Source organism: Danio aesculapii, chromosome 20 (genome assembly GCF_903798145.1).
Source record: "Danio aesculapii chromosome 20, fDanAes4.1, whole genome shotgun sequence".
Taxonomy (NCBI): Eukaryota; Metazoa; Chordata; class Actinopteri; order Cypriniformes; family Danionidae; genus Danio; species Danio aesculapii.
The window spans coordinates 42,495,332-42,517,963 of record NC_079454.1 but is presented as its reverse complement, the minus strand read 5'-3'; the positions used below and the strand labels follow the sequence as shown (position 1 = coordinate 42,517,963).

Here is a 22,632-nt window from a genome sequence, read left to right as displayed (position 1 = left end):
CATTTCGTTTTAGCTTTTAACCTATTGTGAATTTTTGTATTATATTTAAAGACTATGCTTTTTGACTAGTAGTTTTAGTCTTTGTTTACTACAATAACCTATTTCCACCCAGACTGCATTTCCCAGAACCACTATTTTAAGAGACAGAGACTGTGTACCGGCAATGGGGTCATGTTTGTGACTGTCCCAGAATTCCTCAAACTCCTTCTGAATGTCTTCCAGCACCAGTGCTGTAGTGGACTGCTCATTATTGACCTCTATATAGTTTGCTTTCAGTACGATCTCCACATCACAGCGGCAGTCCTGAAACATCGGCTTCCAGCGCTGACACACAACTCCGTACACTGTGATGTCATCTCCTGCGAGACACACGCGACAGCAACATACGAGTCAAAAAGACATGAGATGATGCCCTGAGGGATGCTACTATTATTATAACAGTGAAGTAAACATAAACAGCAAGCAAACATGCTGTGATAAAAAAAACAACAACAAAACCCTGAACTATCAAATCCTACCATGACAAAAAAAAAAATTCAGAATAAAACTCCGCTTTAAATATTTGTTCTTTACATTTGATTGTGCCTAGGCCTGTTAAGATATCTATTATTTGTTGTACTATAAAAAAAAAAACACTAGTATTTTTATGTATTGTATTTTATATGTATTATTGTTATTATTGTTATATGTTATTATTGTATTGTTTTTTCCCTCACTTTTGTTGTAGTTTTGTTGTAGTAAAATGTAAAATGCAAAAAGTGCGTAAATAAATATAAGAAAAACTAAACAAAAAAAACACATAATTATGAAAAAAATTCTTGATTTAAGAATTTTTAGATATTTGCACAAGAAACGAAACAAAAACTCCAAGTAAGAAATTTAATTATACATAAAGTACATGTATAATTAAACCGCTGACTGATCTCTGTTTGCAGCAGTAACCTGATTTGCAGCTGTCCACAAGATCATCCTCCAGGACGATGAGCATGGATCGAGGAATGCTGCCCACTGACAGTTTCTGTACCTGTTGGTGAGAGTGCCGGTCAGGACATTTTATTCCCAATTACATAAGCTTCATAGTAAGACCCTGTCAACATTAAACAGAATGTACTATAATATTTTCTTTCCTACAAAATCCTGAGCACATCAGCTTCTTCAACAAGAAAACAAAATTGGGTGAGATTTGGGTTGTGGGGTGCTATTGATAAATCAGATGTGACTAAATTATTAACCCCCTGTAGAATGCAGTAAAATATTGTAAAATTGCATATAAAATGTCATTTTGGAGCTTGGTAAATGTTGAAAAAAAAAAAAAAAAAAATAGGCAGCTAGTGGTGTGCAATAATGACCAAAATTTGCATCTAAACACTTTTTTGGAAATGTCCAATAATGATTAGAAAGGGTTCATGATGTACAAAAAAGAAAGAATAATTTATGGTAAACAGAATCAATTATTAATGTGCAAACTGTTTAAATGTGATAAAAGGGACATTTGATTCAGTTTCAAATTTTATCCATTGTTTTACCCAACCATGGAGTTGACAATAAGAGTTGACATTTTGTGCTTCAACTTAAGATGCCAGCCTCAAACCAGCTACCACATAACATGTCTAAAACAGAATTTTATATGCTTGGATTAAAAAAAGTGTGGGAACTGTATCAAATGGAACAAATAACAAATGCATTATGACTTCAAAAAACTATTTTCCTAAAGAGATGGTCTCCTGTCATGCCTTTAATTCTTCAATAATGAGCCATACTGAACGCCATGATGTATCGGTGAACAAGGCCACTTTTTTCTTCCTTTCTTCGCTTCATCCTTTTTTATTTCTTTTTAAAAAAATTATTATTATTAATATTATTGTTTTATTTTTTATTATTATTATTCTCTCTTTTATTTGTCCAAAGGATATTTTTTGTTTTGTACATGTATTTACAGGGTTTCTACAGGTTTCATCAAGTAAAATTTTAGACTTTAAGACCCTTTTAAGACCATAATAAATGAAATTTCAGACTTGCACAAGGTTAAACGCTAAATATTTTTTTTCAATAGCCAAGTTAAAATCTTAAAAAAACATTAAAAACAAGTGTTAATGTAATGAAGATAATTAAACCATATTAATAAACAAATTGAGTTAATAAATAAACTTGTATTGAAATATATTGTTAGTGATTGGATGGGTGTTGGCCCAATTGGGTATAGCTTTAAATGGACATAGAAAAAAAATTAAGACCCGTTTACAATGATTTACCTACAACACAATATTTCAGTGGATTTAAGCCTAAAATTTGGTTTTTGAAATGTAAGACATTTTAAGACTTTAAGACCCTGCAGATACCCTGATTTACAAGCATTTTGTTAGCTAGAAATTGATGGTCTAACAAGCAAAAAAAAAAAATTTTAAACTGTATTGTACTCTATGCAATGTTGTATTCACTAATAAAGATAAGTAAAAAAAAAATATATATATATATATATATTTCATCATATTATAGTCTTCAAAATGTGAATGAGAAATTAACTGAAATATCACAATAACAAAGCTGACAAATAACCTACTATTGGTATCCTAAACCAATGTTCCAATGTTTTTATGACGAAAATGACATATAATACAGAAAATATATGTTCCATGCAAATGTTTAATTTAACAGTAAAACACACAAACCAAAATATATGAAAAATAGAGTAAATTAACATCATGATGAGTAAAGCGACCTCCGGTTTCCCCCACAAGCCCAAAGACATGTGGTACAGGTGAATTGGGTATGCTAGATTTGACCATAGTGTGTGTGAGTGTGTATGGGAGTTTCCCAGTGATAAGATGCAGCTGGAACGGCATCCGCTGTGTAAAACATATGCTGGATAAATTGACGATTCATTCCGCTGTGGCGACCCCAGATTAATCAAGGGACTAAGCCGAAAATGAATGAATGAATAAGTAAAGGTAAATGTATGAGTCAGGAGGTGGAGAGAGTAAAAAAAAAAAAAAAAACTGGAAAAAAAAGGGGGAATTTTATTTACTATGTAATTGGGAATTTTCTTAAATTCATTCATTCCTTCATTTTCCTTCAGTTTAGTCTTATCTATCAGGGGTTGCCACAGCAGAATGAACCGCCAACTATTCCAACATATGTTAAATGCAGTGGATGTCCTTCCAGCCGCAACCCAGTACTGGGAAACACCCATACACTCTCACATTCACACACACACACTCATACACTACAATCAATTTAGTTTATTCAATTTACTTATAGCGCAAATCTTTGGACTGTGGGAAAAACCGGAGCACACGGAAGAAACCCACAGAAATGCCAACTGACCCAGCTGGGACTCAAACAAGCGACCTTCTTGCTGTGAGGCGATAGTGTTAACCACTGAGCCACCGTGCAAACATTATTTTTAAAGATAACTTGATATCATTTGTGTCATTATTTAAAAATTTTATCATTATGATTAAGAGTTTTTGAATACAAGAAAGTTTATCTTGGACACAAGATGTACCTGCAGTCCTAGAAACATCCGTATACAGTATATACAGAATTTTGCTGGCTGGCCTGGCACTGATAAATAAATGGCAAAGTAGGCTGCGACAAATACCTGTCCCTGTCCTAATGAGTGATTCACTGAATCATTCACTCAGACAATCAGTTCAAAAAGATAGCACGATCAAGACTGTCTTTATGAATTGACAACTGCATCATTTGCTCAACCAATTCCTTCAAAAACAGATGCATTCAAATCAAAACTCTTTTCCTTAGCTGTGGATTTATCTGGAACATATATTTTTTGCTTGAAAAGGGTAAAAAAAACAAACCAATTTATGTCTAAAAATGGGACCTGAATTATAGGTTCCTTCTAATAGGCATATTCATCATGCAATGATTGGTTGTTTGGACTTGTTTTTAATGCATATTTTTTTCCACAGATAACATGCTCAATGCCAGCTCGAATACATATTATTGTAGACAATAAACATTGCACTTCTCTATGGACTACAGAATATTCATTGTTGAATAAGCTATTCTTTCAGCACCAGGATGCTCCAGGGTGACTCTCCCCGAATAAACATCACTAAAATCACAAAAACAAAACTCTCACCTGCTCCTGAATTTTGATCTCCTGGTAGTCCTTGCAGGCGGCCGGTGGGGCATCACTCCCAGATAAGCAGGTGAATTTAAAAGAACCACATCCCTCCTCACTAGGGCAGCTGGCAGGTGGAGTGAAGGTGTAAAACTGCTCAAAGGAAGCCTGCACGGAGAACACGAGTCTGCACTTATTGCACATGTAGTCTCTCTCATACTCCAGTACTTTGGTCACACTGGTGCGGATGACGGTGCCCGTGACGGACAGAAAGTGGCCAACGTCTCTGGCTTTAGGAATATGATCTCTTGTCAGCTCGGGACACACAGGTAAACCTACAAACAATTAAAGAAACACAATTAAAAGGATTAGTTCACCCAAAAATGAAAACTCTCATTAATTATTCACCTTCTTGTCGTTTTAGTCCCCCAAGCTCTTTGTTCATCTTCAGAAAACAAATGAAGAAAAATGAAATCTGAGAGCTCCCTCACACTCTATAGACAGCAACAACGTAAATCTGCCCAAAAACAATGACAATTTGACACCATGGAACGCCTAAATCTTCTGCATTAGATCAGGATGCACATTTACAATGGGCAAGTCGATACTTGCGTGTCGCACTGCTGACTCTAATGGCAATATGCTGTACTGTCTGTAGTAAACATGCATCCTGATGACATGACGAAAAGGAGAAGAATAAAAAAAAAATTTAAATTAAATAAAAAGTAATTTCTACAGGTTTTTTTTTTTACTTGGTGCACAAATGTGTTCTTGGAGCTTCATATAATTACAGCTGAACCACTGAAGTCACGCAATGTTTTGATAATGTATTTGGTTCTTTTTCTGGACTTCTCAGCATCTCAACATCTCAGACCGTTGCTGTCTATATTGAGGATGAGGGAGCTCTTGAATTTCACTTAAAATGCAACTCTAAATCAGAAAGTTGGGACATTGTAAAAAATGCAAAGAACTTCCAAAATTGCAAATTTACTTTGACTTGTATTTTATTGCAGACAATATGCACAAAATATTTCATGTTTTTGTCTGGTCAACTTCATTTGTAAATATACTAGGGCTGGGCGATTTCGGGAAAAAATTATCACGATATGTTTCATATAGTTCAGTATCAATAATTATTGAATATTTTACAACTGAAAATTTGCTAATTTGCTAAAACAAAATTTCTAAAAAAAAGTTTCAAACTTTGGCAAAACAAAAGGTATTAGAGTAATTTAGTTATGACTGATAATTTTATTATTATTTAAAAATTAAAAACAGTTAATAACAATTTTATATATTTTTTTAATTCAATAGGTTAACTGCATTATGCTGATGTCAACATGATTAACAAATCCATTACTTGAGTACTTTACATCAGCGATAATTAATTTCAGTAAAAAAATAATAATAATAATAATAATTTTTCTAACAATTCGGGGTAACTTTCTACAACAAATGATGAAATTTTGGGTAAACAATCTCTGTTGAATAAATAAGCAAGTATCCTACGAAACACTAGATGACAGTGTTATTCCACCACAGCCTTCAGGGCTCTGGCTTGAGTAGTGTTGATCTATAACTGCTAGATGGTGCTGCATACTCATTCATGAAAAGTTCAAAAGCAGAGTTACAACCTCTTGCATTTTCTTGCATAATAAACCAAATCAGAGCACATTCAATATTTGAATATGACCCCTCCTGGCATGGTTTCATCATAGAAAAACATAAAAGAAAGAAAGAAGAATCTGAAAATGTCAAATTTACTTAGGCAATAATAAACCTGCATGCGTTTTTTCCCCACTTTCCCCGTATAACCACAGACTGCAGTGGAGAAAATGGCTTTGTGAGTGTGTGTTGACTTGGATGAGTCACGTCTGCAGGGCTGCAGATGAAGAGCATGTAATTACAGGTGACGGCAATCATCTCCTACAGGACATGAGAGAAAAGCTCTTGGCTTCGTCACAATGTAAACCATCCATCCCACATACCTGAGGGATCAAACACAAGCCTCTCCTTCAGCCTACACGTCATCTCAAACAATCTTCAGACTCTCGCGGTGCATGGCAGGCTGCTGGGTTTAGACAAGCGGATTAGGGCTGTGAAAAATGGAGTATTCATGATCTGGATTTAAATAAGCACCTTTGTTTATGTAAGAATATCAAGGTCACATCAGTAGATGACAGAATCAAATGAATCAAAAGGCCATTACAAAATCGATCGAAGTCTTATCATATTATTTGAGACAACTGTTGAGTTATCACTGTGCAGTGCACTTTTGACATCCAAATAAGAGAAATTAAATTAAAAGTCAATTATTAAATTATTAAAGTCAATATAATGTTATGTAATGTAATATAATATATTATAATTTAATATAATCAAATGTAATATAATATAATCAAATATAATAAAATGTAATGTAATGTAATATAATATAATATAACATAATATAATATAATCAAATATAATCAAATGTAATATAATATAATATAATTAAAATATAATATAATATAATTAAAATATAATATAATATAATTAAAATATAATATAATAAAAATATAATATAATATAATATAATATAATATAATATAATATAATATAATATAATATAATATAATATAATATAATATAATATAATATATGGGCAACATGATGGCTCAGTGGTTAGAACTGTCCCCTCACAGCAAGAAGTTCACTGGTTCAAGTCCTGGCTGGGCTAGTTAGCATTTCTGTGTGGTGTTTGCATGTTCCCGGGTGCTCCGGTTTCCCCCACAGTTCAAAGACATGCGCTATAGGTGAATTGAATAAACTAAGTTGGCCATAGTGTATGTGTGTTTCCCAGTACTGGGTTGAAGCTGGAAGGGCAATTGCTTTGTAAAACATTTGCTGGATAAGTTGGCAGTTCATTCCGCTGTGGCAACCCCTAATGAATAAAGGGACTAAGCCGAAGGAAAATAAATGAATGATGTAATATCATACAATATAATATCCACAGGGAAAGTTATATCATATCATCACCGCATTAAAGTGCGATAAAAAAAATGGGTATATTATAAATTGACAATTTTTAGCATTAAACTAAATCATGGACCTATTTTTGTTAAACATTTCATTATTTTATTGTAACCAAACAAAACAAAAATAAAACGCACTTTTCACATATTGTACTTTTTGAAAATTCGATTAATGCATGAAAGTAAAATGTCTTATTTAAACTTACATTCGTTTAAAAATGTGATCCTCTGATAAAAAATTCTCACAATTAGCACAAAAATATTAAGCTATTTTCAGCACTGATAAATGTTTCTTGAGCAGCAAATCAGCATAACAGAATAATTTGTGAAGGATCGTGCAACGCTGAAGACTATAATGACGCTTAAAATAAAGCAAAGATGTAAAGTAATGTACTGGATGTAATGACGCTTAATAATCAGCTTTGCGATTAGGGCTGTCACGATAACCGCAATATTGCAATGCCGCTCTCAACTTGTTAAGTGTGACATCACGCTAAGCAGCTTCTGGGTCCAAGCGCTCTATCAAACTGTATGGGGAGACTCATCAAATAGTAATAATAAACGGTTATAAAGCGATGTAATATGAAAATCATGATCGATATTTTCTTAATTTAATTGAGTACCCGCTTGGACCCGGAAACAGTATTACATACGTCACAACTTAACAAGCAGATTGTCAAGCCAACCTTAAAGGAAAGAGAGTAACTGCAAAAATCGTCATCATCCTCACCTGCCATCATGAGATGTATACTAATGATAAAATCAATATTTGTCCACTGATCTGTGTTATAAATGCAATGTCTGTATGATTCAAATGATTTCAATTATTTTTATAATCAAAATTTCCTGTTCAATTAGACCATAGGAAGGTAAGCAGTTGTGCCTGCAATCCTATGAAAACTGGCTTGAGCACGTGCCTTTTTCTTAGTGTATGCTACCAATGTAATGCTTCTTTAAAATGTTTTCATACATTTTTATTTCATGTCTTCACTTTGCATATGGTAGGTAATGTATTTTACTAATGTCTATAACTTATTTAGTGTTAGGATCTGACAAAGTCACACTAAAAAGACATAAGGTGAGTACGCGAGCGCATCTGCCGTGGTGCTATGTCACTTGTTATAGGCTGTCTGTAGAGTCCACCTTGGTGTTTTTTTGGGAGGCACATTGAATCACACTTTACATTCTTCCTTGGCTGCCATGTGTATATAAAAATGCTGATATGATATATGAAAAACTATTTAGTGGGCAAATATATTGGGTGCATATATTTGTAAATCTGACAAGGAAAAGCCTCACCAGCCACAAACCTCACCGCACATCACTGGTGCATGCACACATTATTTGGGGGGGAGGGGGGTATCTGGCGCTAATAAGCTAAATTTCCGCATGCAGCAACCCTATTTGCGATTAAAAAATAAAAATTATTTTTGGAATGGAATTTCTGAAGTGCTTTCCGAGGTGTTGAAGTTGCAATTAAAATTGGTTCCAATGCTTTTAATTCTGGGATTCTCTGAACAATCGCATTTGCTGTCATAGACAACATAAATTGCTCTCATACTGTTTAACTACAGCCAAGAAGTTACTGCTACTGTTTTGGAAAAAAGGAATCCCCTACATGTAAATTGTACATTTAGAGTGAGTTAGATACTGTTATACTATTTGAAAAGAAAACTCAAACAATTTGACAAAATTTGGAATACTTTTATCTTTTACCTTGAAAAAAAAAAAACTTTTTTAATATGCTGTCATCATACTCTGTTGTTCAAACAGGTCTTTGTAAACAAGTTGGCTTGTTATGTGGGTGTTTTTTTTTATTTATTATTATGATTTTCATTTTTTTTCTTCTTTTTTATTTGCATAAAATAAAAGTATATAAAACAGAGAAGCCTTTCTGAATCTGTTGTCAATAAAACTTATCTAAAAAAAAGGATTTATATATATGTATATATATATATATATATATATATATATATATATATATATATATATATATATATATATATATATATATATATATATATATATATTTATATATAATTTATTTATTATTATTATTTTTTTTGTCAAATTAGTTTTATTGAAGACAGATTCAGAAAGGCTTCTCTGAATCGCTCTTCAATAAATATATAATCACAGTATTTATTTATTTTTGGATTGGTGTTAATGGCTGCTGGTTTCCAACAGTTTTCAGAATATTTTGTTGCGTGTTCAACAAATGAAAGAAATTCATGGCAGTTTAAAACCACTTGAGCGTGAGGAAATTTTCAGCCAAAGTAACTTGATATAAAAAATAATAATACTGTGAAATTATTTTATTTTATAACTGTGCAAGTCAATGGCTACTGCTGCTTTCCAACATTCAACAATTTTTTTAAGAAACTTGTTTGGAACAAGTGGAGTAACAAAATTTTAATTTTTGGAGCAAAAAAAAGGATATTTATTGCATTAATTAATTATGTTCCTATGATAAAAAACCCAAAACAAAAACACTGACAAACAGACTATAAATAAAAAGACAGTAAAAATAAACCAGACACTGATTTGAGGTCAGGCTAGGTGACAGATCTAAAAATATGAGTGTCTTTCTTTATAATACAGGTACATCACACCTCTTGCTCAGACATTATTTTACACTCTATCTAATGACCTTCACCAGCGTGAAAGAATTAGATGCATGACGCGGCTTTTCATAGTGATACAGCCAGAGGTCTGTGTGATTTTTATGGCTGTGTGTCCTATTTTCAGACCCCTTTTATATTCACAGCAGCACACGCTGGATGTATGAGAGGAGTCTGCACTTCAGCTATTTATAACCCTCCTTTGTCCACAAACGGGATGAAACATCGAGGGAACAGGAAAGGTCAGTCAGATGATTATTGCTGACACGCTCCCTACAGCAGACCGAGGCTCGGCTACATTTAAGATCTGGAGACAGGTAACATTTACGTGGAGCTCACCCATACAAAAGCCATCTCCAGACTATTGCTTTGTGGGGAGCTTCAGTTTTAAAGTCGTGCTTTGAAATCAGCCATCAATACATTTTAGTATTATATTTTACCAATACCATTTATGTTTATTAGACTTTCTTTATAACTTTACACTACTAGTTTGGGATCAGTAAGACTTTAAAGTAAGAGAAAATGTACATCATCTTAAAACTATTAAGATTAAAAACCTCATGCGGAAGTCTGAATCTGCGTCTCATTTCGGAGGCTGCTACTGCCCATCGAAGGGTCGCATTTTCGGTCGCAGACGCATGCTTTGAGAGCTTCATCGCTGAATGAATAAACCAAAGGCAACCCGGGGTGCTGAAATATAATTCACTAAACTGGCATTGGGCAGGTTAAGCCTAGTTCACACTACAGGATTTTAAACATCAGCAGATCGCTGTTATGTTCACACTACATGACTTGATTTTGTTTCTTTTAATCTCTGTGGTGTTCACACTATGCGACACTACGTAAATGATCCACAAGAGGGGGGGGTGACACACTACAAGATCTGACAACAACTCAGCTCAGTAAAGCTACCAAACCACAGCCAATGAAATGTTGAGGGAGGAGTCATCAGAAAAAGCTGAACACTGCTTGTGTGCTGATGACATCACTGACAGCGTTTCAAGCTTTCAATGAAGCATTTAAAAACATCGTCAGTCAGCTGATGCATCAGCCGATCAATTGCTCATCTGCAAGGTATGAGTGGATTGATACACAGAGAGTTTTTAATTTTTGTAATTTAATAACACTTTGAAATAAAACTAACATATTTATAACACCCTGACGTTTCCTAAATATCTGTGTATTTCTTTCTAACATTGTTGTTTTTTAAATTACAAAACAGTAAAGAACTGAGCATTTCTACCTTTAATTACCATATTGTTCAAAATGACTGCATGTAGGTCTGCTACTTTTCACTGTGACTTTAAATATGCACACATTTTTTTGCCTAGCAACTTCCTGCTAACATAAACATAACTTTCTAATAGCAAAAACATAAAATTACTTTAGATAAATCTTTCAAAACAGCACATTCTGTGCCGGGAAATAGCTCCTGTTTGAAAGTGAAAATGAAAGCGAGCCCCAGACCTTTGCGTGTTTTAGAATTTTAACTACATATTTATAGGCTGTATTACCAAAAAAGATAATATTTTTCAGGGCAATGGTGTCATCAAATATGACGACAGGCATTCAGATCTTAATTATAATACCTCAATAGAGGCTTTGAATGTAAATACGATGTGTCAATATTACATTTTATATGAGAATGGTCAGAATGAGCAGTATGGAAATTCTAATAGTTACAGAATGCTATCTCCCCTGTTAATATATCCTACTCTCGTGTCCGTGTTAAGGCAGAATGAAGCGAGAGCATCGATGCCCATTCTGGCCAATCACAGACATTTCTGTTGGGCTCCTGAGCATACAGGCATTCAGCTCATGCTGATATGCTCTCTCATTGGCTGCAGCTCGTCACTACATCTGACCACACATGGGTCAAGTCGGCCAACGGCTCTGGAATATTCAGCATGCTATGAATATTGGATATCCGTCTGCGAGGTGTCGGCGATGCTTCAGCAAGCCTCTTTGACGCGTTGTTCAGTAGTTCACACAAAGACTGGCAAACGCCGTGCACCCGCAGATTTCTTCCCGATCACAGCCCGATCTGTCGACGAGCTCGTTAACTTCCAAATCGGGCTCAAATCAGGCTTAAAATCCTGTAGTGTGAACTAGGCTTTAAATGACCAAAACTAAGACACAGCACGCAACTTACATTTTCAAAGTAGAATATCTGACTACAGCATTGTTTTTCAGATAAACAAGAATGTTCACTTAGCATGTTTCTTTAAAAAAACGTACATACAGCACCTTTAACATCTATAGTAGGAGAAACTAATAATATGGAAGTCAATGGTTAGCAGTTTTCAACATTCTTCAAAATAGCTTCTTTTGTGTGGATGGGTGAGCATTTTTTTTGTTGAACTATTCTTTTAAAGCCTCACTCAGATGTTTTTTTTTTCCTTTTCTCTTACAGCCATTGTACATGTCTGTCCTCTCACACTTTAAAAAGCGTAAATGACAAAAAAAGTTCATATTAATAAGTTAATCAGGTTTAAACTAACTATTTTAAGTTATCCAAAGCTTAACTTAATATTTTTAGTCAGTTTGATGTATGCAAGTTGAGATGACTAGAAAAGTTCATTTGATTTAACTAAAATATTTAAGGCAATTTTTTTTTTTTACAGTCCACATGAGACCTCAGATTTCAGATCAATAGTTTTCCTGCAGAGGCGCAACTCGTCTTGCTGTTACATCATGCAGTGTTTGCACTCACACATACACCAGACCACCTCATCTGATCTCTCTCCAGCTCATAACAACACCGAAACACATCAGCATACAGTATCGCGCAGGTTATATGACACCAGATCAGAGGAGGAGGCCGTGATAACAGATAAGAGTTCGCGGCAGGACAAACGAGCTGTCTGGCACCATCTAATTGCCTGTGGAAGAAAAAAACACAGCCTCTGTGTTGCACTGACAAACTAATAGGCTGCAAGGCTTCAGGAGGGAATGAAACAGACAGTCGGAGGCACTCGGTGGTTTTATGGCAGCACAAAGAAAACAGTCAATTATATACAAACCACTGCTGAACACTGGGAGGAACATGTCATACTGGAAACACAGAGGAGCTGTTTACTGTTGTGCGTACAAACACATTTAATGGTTCCATCGGAGATAATTCTGAGGTTATATTTCATAATATTGAGGCTTTTTTAGGGAAATAAAATATAATGTGAACTTGTATGATATTTTGCATTGTGTCACTATATTGTATGTACAGTATGTATCCACACCAAAATATTGTATATTGTTTCAGAATCGATATCGCAGTGATTGCATCCGCAATAGTCCCATCACATATATGCAATACTGAGTTAGGATTATATTTGAGCAAGCGTCAGTTCAGAACTCAAGATTTGTTGAATCACTGCATAGTTTTTCCATAATGGAGTGAAATTTTATTATTTGCATGGTTTTAAGGCCTGAGAGAGATTAAAGAGTTCAGGCACAAGACCCTCTGCCAATTGGAAGTTTAATAAAGAATAATTTTATTGCATTATTTTTACAATAAAAATGTTGCAGTGTACTTTTTACATTTATGTATACAAATCCACAAAGGATGCACTGCTTATTTCACTTTTATCTTTGCTTTATTGTATTTATCTATGCTTGTAAAGTTGTTTATTACATTTTATGCATTATTCACTTCCCTACAGAACCATCCCAATTTTGTAACACTTTAGGGACCAATGTTCTCTAGTAAATAATTGCTTATTAGCATGCATGTTATTGAGATATTGGCTGCTTATTAATTTTTAGCATGATCTTATTGTACATTCCCTAACCCAATACCTAAACTATCTTTAATATATTTTAATAAGAAGCAAATTAGGAGTTATTGAAGCAAAAGTCATAGTTAAGGGTTTGCAAATAGCGAGAAGTGAATGTTAAAATAAAGCACAACTATAAATTTTAGATACAGTGCATCACAATATATATCGCAGACAAATATAGTAATGTCAGATTTTTCCAATATAGTACAGCCCTAATATGGAAGTTGTTTTATTCGGATTGTGATTTCAACCCAGAATTGTAAGGCAAAAACTAACAAGATGAAATTGTGAGATGTTAACCCGTAGTTGAAAGAAAAAAAAAAGTCAGAAGTGTGAGACAAACACATAAAAAAAACTAAATCCAACATGGCTCCTAAAGACTGCCCCGTTTTTCTGTGTGTGTCAGTGCTAAACCGGACAGAAATTTGCACAACCAACTACACAGACAGCGTGATACATGTGGTCAATGTAAAAAAAAAAATATATATATATACTTGCTTACCTGAAATCCGAACATGCATGTTGTGTTTGAGCCTAAAAGTATCCTGCGGTGAGGAAGAGGAGGACTGAGATATGGCCTGTGCAGCTCTCTGTAGGGCGTTGTCGAATATTGGCAGCACCTCACTGGGGAAAGCATTGAAACACTCCCCGACCTCCATGTTTTCCTCGAATAATGTCATGGCATTGACGACTACAGGATAGTGAAGGTCTTCAGAGTTTTCCTTGAGGATCTGCTGGATGTCGCTCTTGTGGTGCTCTATCACATACGACTCAAACACCTGTCCGATCAAAGACACCTGATCTGGACTGAGCATCATGGTCATCTGAAGACGATCACCAAGAGTTCATGAAGACTTCTGGAAGACAGCAGTGCATGATGGGATTGGACTAAAACTGAACTTCAGTTTTTCCATTTACATCTGTAAGTTATTTAGAGTAAAAGTGTCTGCTGAATGAATATCAGTGAATACAAGCATTTACAGTTGAAGTCAGATATTATCAGCCCTCTTGAATTATTAGTCCCCCTGTATATTTCCCCCCAATTTCTGGTCATTAACACATTTCTAAACATAATAGTTTAAATAAGTAATTTCTAATAACTGATTTCTTTTATTAGGTGAAAATGCCCAAATAATGTTGTGGATTAAATAAATAAACAAAATAAATAATAAAAAAATAAATAATAAATAAAATAAATAAATAAATAAATAAATAAATAAATAAATAAACAAACAAACAAATAAAGCAAATAAATAAATAATTAAAACAAATGAATTAATAAAATAATAAATAAAATAAATAAAGCAAATAAATGAATAAAATAAATAAAAACAATAAATAAAATAAAATAAACAAAATAAATAAATAAAGAACAAACAAATTAATTAAATAAATGAAACAAGTTAATAAAATAAATAATAAATCAAATAAAGCAAATGAATAACTAAATAAAACAAATAAAGCAAATAAGTAAAACAAATAAATAATGAATCAAATAAAGCAAATGAATAACTAAATAAAATAAATAATAAATAAAACAAACAAACAAAAGCAAATAAATAATACAAAAATAAAAAGCAAATACATAAATATATAAAACAAATAAATAAATAAATAAAAAAGATAAAACAAACAAATAATGAATAAAATAAAACAAAGCAAATAAATCAATAAAACAAAAAATAAAAGTAACAAACAAATAAGCAAACAAATAAATAAATAAATAAATAAAACAAATGAACTAATAAATTAAATAATAAATAAAATAAATAAAACAAATAAAGCAAATAAATAGAGCAAATAAATAAATGAAATAATAAATACATTTAATAAAACAAACAAACAAAGCAAATACAAAATTCATCAAATAATTTAATAAAACAAACATATATTTATTATTTTATTTGCTGTGGAAATTGCTATTATTAATAAATACTATAGATGAACCGATCCCGATACTTGGATTAGATATCGGTTCAATATCGCATGTTTTTGCTGGATCGGGTATCGGCCAGCTGGTACCGATCCTTATCTGATCTTGCGTGTGCACTATATTCTGTGTATTTTATAAGCCAACAAAAGCCATGATGGTATAGCCTGTTATAAGGGCCTAGAAAGTTGTCACGTAGCCCTACTATATTCCTAATGTTCTGAAGCCATTCTATAGTTTAATGTGAAGCACAGATCAATACTCAAGTGGTTAAACCCATGTTCACTTCAGCACTTCCCTCCATTGTGCCTGTCAATCATTCTCCATTCATTCACAATTCAAACTGTGTCGCGATCATGACAACTCGAAAAACTTTCTCCAAGACTATTTGTTCCTATTAATACAAGTAATTGTTTCTAAATCATGTTGCACTGTGTCTGTTAGATCAGCAGATTGCATTCACAACACTGGAGAGGGTTATTACCTGCTCTTTACACACAAAATAGGCCTACATGAAATTTATATTAGAAAAGGATCAATAATACATTGGACAGATCCTCAAGTTACATCCCTAATAATTATTACTTAGAATATTAACTCAATTGAATAATAATAGAGTAAAAGCGTCTGCTGAATGAAAATCAGTGTTGACAAGCAGTTCTGTACATTGTTTGCATTGTAAATAGTCAAACTGTTTAATATTTACAGTATTTTGTAGAGTTATAAATCTCTAGAGGCAGCAGACATTAAAGCTCAACACTTTTATTCCACCTATCCCATCTTTTAAAAATCAAATCCAGTTAATAGTACAAGAGCACTGTGCTTGTTTTTAGTTTTTCCTTGGTTTTATATGTTATTATTTGCATCAGTGAAAATGTTATTATATTGTGTTCCTGCTGCTTCCTATCTGCTTTTTATGTTGCCTCTTGAATTATTAGCCCCCCACCCACTTATTTTTTTCCCCAATTTCTGTTTAACGGAAAGACAATTTTTTTCAACACATCGGATTATTATTTTATCTTTGCCATGATGACAGTAAATTATATTTGACTAGATATTTTTCAAGACACTTCTATACAGCTTAAAGTGATATTTAAAGGCTCAACTACATTCATTAGGTTAACAAGGCAGGTTAGGGTAATCAGGCAAGTTATTGTTTAATGATGGTTTGTTAAAACGTAAAAAATAGCTTAAAGGGGCTAATATTTTTATATATATATATTATCAGACACACTGTAAAAAATTCCTTGCTCTGTTAAACATCATTTGGGAAATAATTAAAAAAGAAAAAAATTCTATATATAGTCACCTCATCCTTTATAGTTGAGGTAAGTTACCTCATACTGCCTCCCTGTATATTAAGACACTGTCACTTTATCATGTTTATAAGTTTTTGCACTATATACTGTTGTGCATTATATTGTACTATACACTGTTTGCATCTGCACAACTCTGGTTTGCACTTCTTGTATATATCAGTATTTTATACTAAACATCAGTGTTTGAAAGCAGTTCTGTTCGTAGTTTAACTTATAATATTTACAGCATTTTGTAAAGTTAAAAGCAGCAACTACAGGATAATAAAATGTCCAAATAACGCAGTGGAAATTTACATTATTTATAATATACATTAACCCATTTTAATAATAATAATAATACAACTAAAATAGCTAAATGTGATTTCAACTCAATTTAAACTGTTTTGTATTAAAAGCAGCTCATGATATTTACTTTAATGCCATATTTATATATGCACAAATTTATGATATTTGAATGGCAATAAATCTGACTGAAATTCAGTGTTTATAGTAATTGTATGAGAATGTGTTTTAAAAATTACTTGAGTGATTTTAATAGTAATAAATGTTACTGTACCAACAACCATAACCGTGTCAGGTTTTATTAACTGTTTGTATTATCCATTTATTGCTTTAATGATTTTCACTTTAACACAGTACTAACGTTACAGTGAAAATAATGTTATAAATTGTATAAACGTGCCATGCAGTGTCTTATAGGAGTACATATAATATATATATATAAATGTATGAATAATTAATTATATAAAAATGCTGTTAAAAAAAAAGTTAAAGACCGACAGCTTTACAGTTTGACAGGTTACGCAGTCATGAATTAATGTTACATGACTTCGGCAAGCGGTCTAAGCATTAGCTCATTGCTATCTTATAACGCAAACTTCTACAAAACGGTTTAACAAATAGCACTTATAACACTTCATTCCCATAGCTGACATACCTGTTCGGACGAGCAGTAGTTATTTATCTACATTAGTAACATCAACATGTGAGTTTCCTCCTTTTCCTGTCCGTGTTTTTAGATTTGGCGCCATATTCAGAATCGTCCAGTACTATAGGGGAGCCTTGTAGACAAACTCTGAAGTATAGCATAAGGTAACTCATTCTAAACAATCTAAAATATAAGATAATATATTTTTAATATTATATACGTGTTTTGAATTAATATTTTGAGCATAAATGGGGCGCTGATAGATCATATAAAATATATGAAATATAAAACCCCTATTTAAACGTGGTACAACCCACACACGGATACGGATGACGTTGACGCGTCTCCCTCTTTCTTTCATTATAAGAGTCTCTTATTAATGCCATCTGGATAGACTAATATAAGTGCCATAAAAGGAACGCTCGCGTTCTGTCTCTCTATATTAGTTTACCATGGTATTAAAGTAAAATATTATTGTAAATCAAAATGTTATAACATTCTAACTAACTACAAAGATAAACACATTATTTCATATTTAATTCACAATATTTAAAATATAAAATACAAGTTTAAAAACGAATAATTCAACATAAAAGTTATTACTGTATATTTCCAAAAAATGCAACAGCTTTGTGGAACAAAATAAATCTTATTTTTATTTGTAAAATTACATGAAATTACTATAATGAATAATATTATATTACTATTATAAAATGTTATATATAGTTCACTATATATATTGTACTACACTCACCGGCCACTTTATTAGGCACACTTTCCAACTGCTTGTTAACGCAAATTTCTAATCAGTCAATCACATGGCAGCAACTCAATGCATTTAGGCATGTAGACATGGTCAAAATGATCTGCTGCAGTTCAAACTGAGCATCAGAATGGGGAAGAAAGGGGATTTAAGTGACTTTGAACAGGGCATGGTGTTTGGTGCCAGACAGGCTGGTCTGAGTATTTCAGAAACTGCTGATCTACTGGGATTTTCACGCACAACCATTTCTAGGGCTTCAGAGAATGGTTTGAAAAAGAGAGAATATCCAGTGAGCGGCAGTTCTGTGGCCGCAAATGCCTTGTTGACAGGGGCGCAACTGCAATTTTAGTGAGGGGTATGCGGGTTCAAGTTTTGCGCCCCCCCCCCCCCCCCCCTCCTCTCATTAACATGCTTTAAACAAATACATTTAGAAGTTCTAAACACAACTTAAAATATATGAAGTAGTAAAAGTATAATTACACTAAGCATGTGATGAGTCAAAGAATTACATCTCATCCCACCCCAAATGATTTCATTTTCCTCACTAAATGAGTATAGCACCTTGACATGCCTTGCTTTTGTATGACATTTGTCAAAACAAAATTATAGATCTGGGAGTCCTAAAGGGCAACATAACTTAAACATGCAATCACTTCTCAAATGCTTACTGTGAGAGGTGTAAGATTTGTCTTTGCATGAATTATTGACTGAAACTGCTATTACACCTTTCACAAAGTTAAATAAAAAAGACTGTTAAATGTTTAGTGTAAAAAATAAACAAAGACAAACTGCCCTGAGATGTTCTATTTTATCGCCAAACTTTTTTGTAATTAAAATTAAAATAGTTTTGAGCAAAAAACATTACCAAAGGGGCCGATGTATCTATATGATACATACACTGTAAAAAAAATCCTTAATTTTATGGTTTATTTCCAGCAGCTGGGGTGCCGGAAAAAGGGTAAAATAATAGCCGTTAAATTACAGAAATCTACCGTAAAATAACAGATATTAAATTACAGAAATGTACCAAAAATGTTTACTTAAGCAAATTTCTGTAATTTAATATTCGTTATTTTATGGTATATTTCTGTAATTTAATGGCTATTATTTTACTTTTTTTCTGGCACCCCAGCTGCCGGAAATAAACTGTAAAATTATGGATTTTATAATATATAGGGGAATATAATATAATATATAATTTATATAGGGTAATTTTTTAACCCAAATATTAGTTTCAATTTTTTTATCCAGCTGCAATGAATCAATCAAATGGTCAACAGAGGGGGAGGGGAAGTATGATTTTCTTTATTTAATAAAATACAATTATATACTTGTATAAAACGAACGCAAAATAAATATTTTAAATAAAAAATATTTATTTATTTTGATTACTTGAAACTTTTAGTAAGGATAATTTCAAAAATAGTTTTGACACAATGGCGCCCCCCCATGTGTGGCGCCCCTATGCGCCGCATATACTGCATACCCCCTTTTTGCGCCTCTGCTTGTTGATGCCAGAGGTCAGAGGAGAATGGCCAGACTGGTCCTTCTGATGGCTACATCCAGCAGGGTAACACCATGTCATAAAGTGTGAATCATCTCAGACTGGTTTCTTGAACATGATAATGAGTTCACTGTACTAAAATGGCCTCCACAGTTACCAGAACTCAATCCAATAGGGCACCTTTGGGATGTGGTGGAATGGGAGATTCACATTATGGATGTGCAGCCGCCCAATCTGCAGCAACTGCGTGATACTATCATGTCAATATGGAGCAAAGTCTCTGAGGAATATTTCCAGTACCTTGTTGAATCTATGCCACGAAGGATTAAGGCAGTTCTGAAGGCAAATAGGTAACCCGGTACTAGTAAGGTGTACCTAATAATGTACTAAATATAAAATGTTAACTATATATATTGCACATAAACGTATAACAAAATAGATAAAATAAAATTAGATCAAATTAAATCTCATTTCCTTGGTTTATCACACATAAACTTACCTCTCATCACTGATCTCTGATCCTGCTTCACTGTAGATTTCATTGTTCTTATATCAAGAAAACGCCAAATGACAATAAAAGTGTTTATTTTTTCTTCTTTCAGGGCAATATGTGTTGATGTTTATGAAAATACAGGCATTTCAAATCATACGTTCCTCTGCTTTTAGCTCCTCGAATGGTCAAAGTTCACTCACATAACAGACACGCTCAGTTAAATGTCACAATAGTTATTTATTCTTACGCATACACCAGTAATATAAATATAAAATATGCATTTGTTTTTAAAATTAGCGAGACATCATTATATCTGTGTTGAGACATCCATACAAACAGTTTAATCCTACCAAAATTGATAATGCAGCTGTAACAAAGTCATTACGGTGGCATTCTAAAATTAGATACAGAGGAGACAATACTGTTGTTTTTAGTCGTACTTTTTTCGTTTTTCAATCTTTTAACAAATAGTAAGTAGCAGCGTATGCACCACTCTAGAAACTGCAGTAAAATAAAATGTCAGACATACCTATCAGCACTGTAAAAACAAGAAACCCATTCACAGTGGGGAGAGAAAAATAAAAAAAAGAAGAAGAAATGAACGGATGTGTCGTAAAATGATTTGAATTTTTCCTTTTTTTTTGTCTTTTTGTTGTTTTGTTTTGGTCGACATGCTCTTTAATTGCAGAAGTCAGAAGGAGAAATACTGAGCGAACCACTCTTGTCTCTGGGGGTCCGGAGAGGTCAAGGCTGATTCTTCTCCTTCAGGAGGGCTGAGGAACAAAAACACACAGAGACAAGGGAAGAGAAAAAAACACAAAGAAAACAGAAGGAAAGACAGTCAGAGACGTGGAGAGAATCACAAAACCACGGTAAATCGCAGAATGACATAAGCTACAGCTTTTATTTCAGGGCTCAAAACATTAAACAGCAAACACTGAAATGTCTTTTAAACGTGTGTGTGTGTGTGTGTGTGTGTGTGTACTTGTTTATATGGTTTATGAAGACATAACAAATAGTTTAATGACATGGGTGTGACCTAGTACTCTATATAGGTATAATAACATGGTTATGGCGTAGTTGTATTCTATTAAGATGGTTTAGGAGGACATGCTTTGTGTCCTCATAATTCAAAATGCTAAAAAATCATACGTAAGTAGGTCTGTTGACATTAATGTATGTATTTGTACCACATTTTCTTTAAGGGTTGGGTTTAGGGCCTTATAATAAGTGCTTTTTACAGTATAATAGTTTTATAAACTAATTTAGAGAGGAGCGTGTGATATGATTCATCACACCTGGTCTCTCATTCGTAATCAGCAATAATCCAATCAGATTAATCCAAGCCTGCAATAAATAGACCGATTTCACCCTACTGCCTTATCTTCGTTTTTGGAAGAATCCCCCCTTCCACACCATCTCCTCCTTTACCAGGGAGAGCTCTCGAGACCTACCTGATCTCGGACCCCCTTACATGCTAATAGACCAGGCGGGATCCCTGGACTCAATTATCTCCGAGCTCAGGGTTCTCTACTGGGACAACATGCCAAACCTGCTAATAGCGTGAAGCAATATCTAAGTGTGAACTCTTGAAAATGCATTATGTCTATCGAGAGTCGTCATAAACCATATATACAGTACAAGTTTGTCTGTGTTATATAGTTATATATATGGGGTATTTCATTTGCAGAAATGTACTGTACCATGGCATTACTTGGAAGTATCATGCAAATTCCATACAAATTAAAATTGTATCACCATTAAAAAAAAAGTATATGAAATGAACTTGTAACACGACAAATTAACTTATATATTGCAATAGTAACTGTATATTTAAAACCAAATCAAAAACTTGGAATAAAAGTAGTGAGAATAATATTTATTATTATTATTATTATTATTATTATTATTATTATTATTATTATTATTATTATTATTATATAAAATATATACACTTAACTATTTTTCCATATTTCAGGCCATATATTATATTATTTTTTTATTTTTTTATATCAATAGAGCAATTAATCGAAGAGTAATGTAAATATGATGATTATGGACATTGGGATAACTCAATAACAAAGTACTGAGGTATGAAGAAAAATCTGTTATTTGAGCATTTTATTTTTTCATTTATTTATATATTTGTCTTATCAATTAACCAATTTAATAATAATTTAAAATGTAAGATTTTTTTGTG

At 33.1% G+C, this 22,632-nt stretch overlaps 2 protein-coding genes across 3 annotated transcripts in view; both read right to left on the bottom strand.

Moving 5' to 3' along the window:
• Positions 1-17,751, bottom strand: part of mcm9 (minichromosome maintenance 9 homologous recombination repair factor) — a 30,663-nt gene extending 12,912 nt beyond the window's left edge. Inside the window, 5 exon segments of the mRNA XM_056481327.1 lie at positions 159-359; positions 943-1,024; positions 4,103-4,419; positions 13,998-14,352; positions 17,682-17,751. Coding sequence (XP_056337302.1) covers positions 159-359; positions 943-1,024; positions 4,103-4,419; positions 13,998-14,319 — 922 coding nt within the window. The 5' untranslated portion in view covers positions 14,320-14,352; positions 17,682-17,751.
• A 2,786-nt stretch (positions 17,752-20,537) lies between these two features.
• fam184ab (family with sequence similarity 184 member Ab) overlaps positions 20,538-22,632 on the bottom strand; it is a 264,813-nt gene continuing 262,718 nt past the window's right edge. Inside the window, exon 19 of one of the 2 annotated variants that reach the window (XM_056445388.1) lies at positions 20,538-21,205. In XM_056445388.1, coding sequence (XP_056301363.1) covers positions 21,124-21,205 — 82 coding nt within the window. In that variant the 3' untranslated portion in view covers positions 20,538-21,123. The remainder of the gene's footprint in view (positions 21,206-22,632) is intronic. The other variant, XM_056445389.1, reaches the window with a different exon arrangement.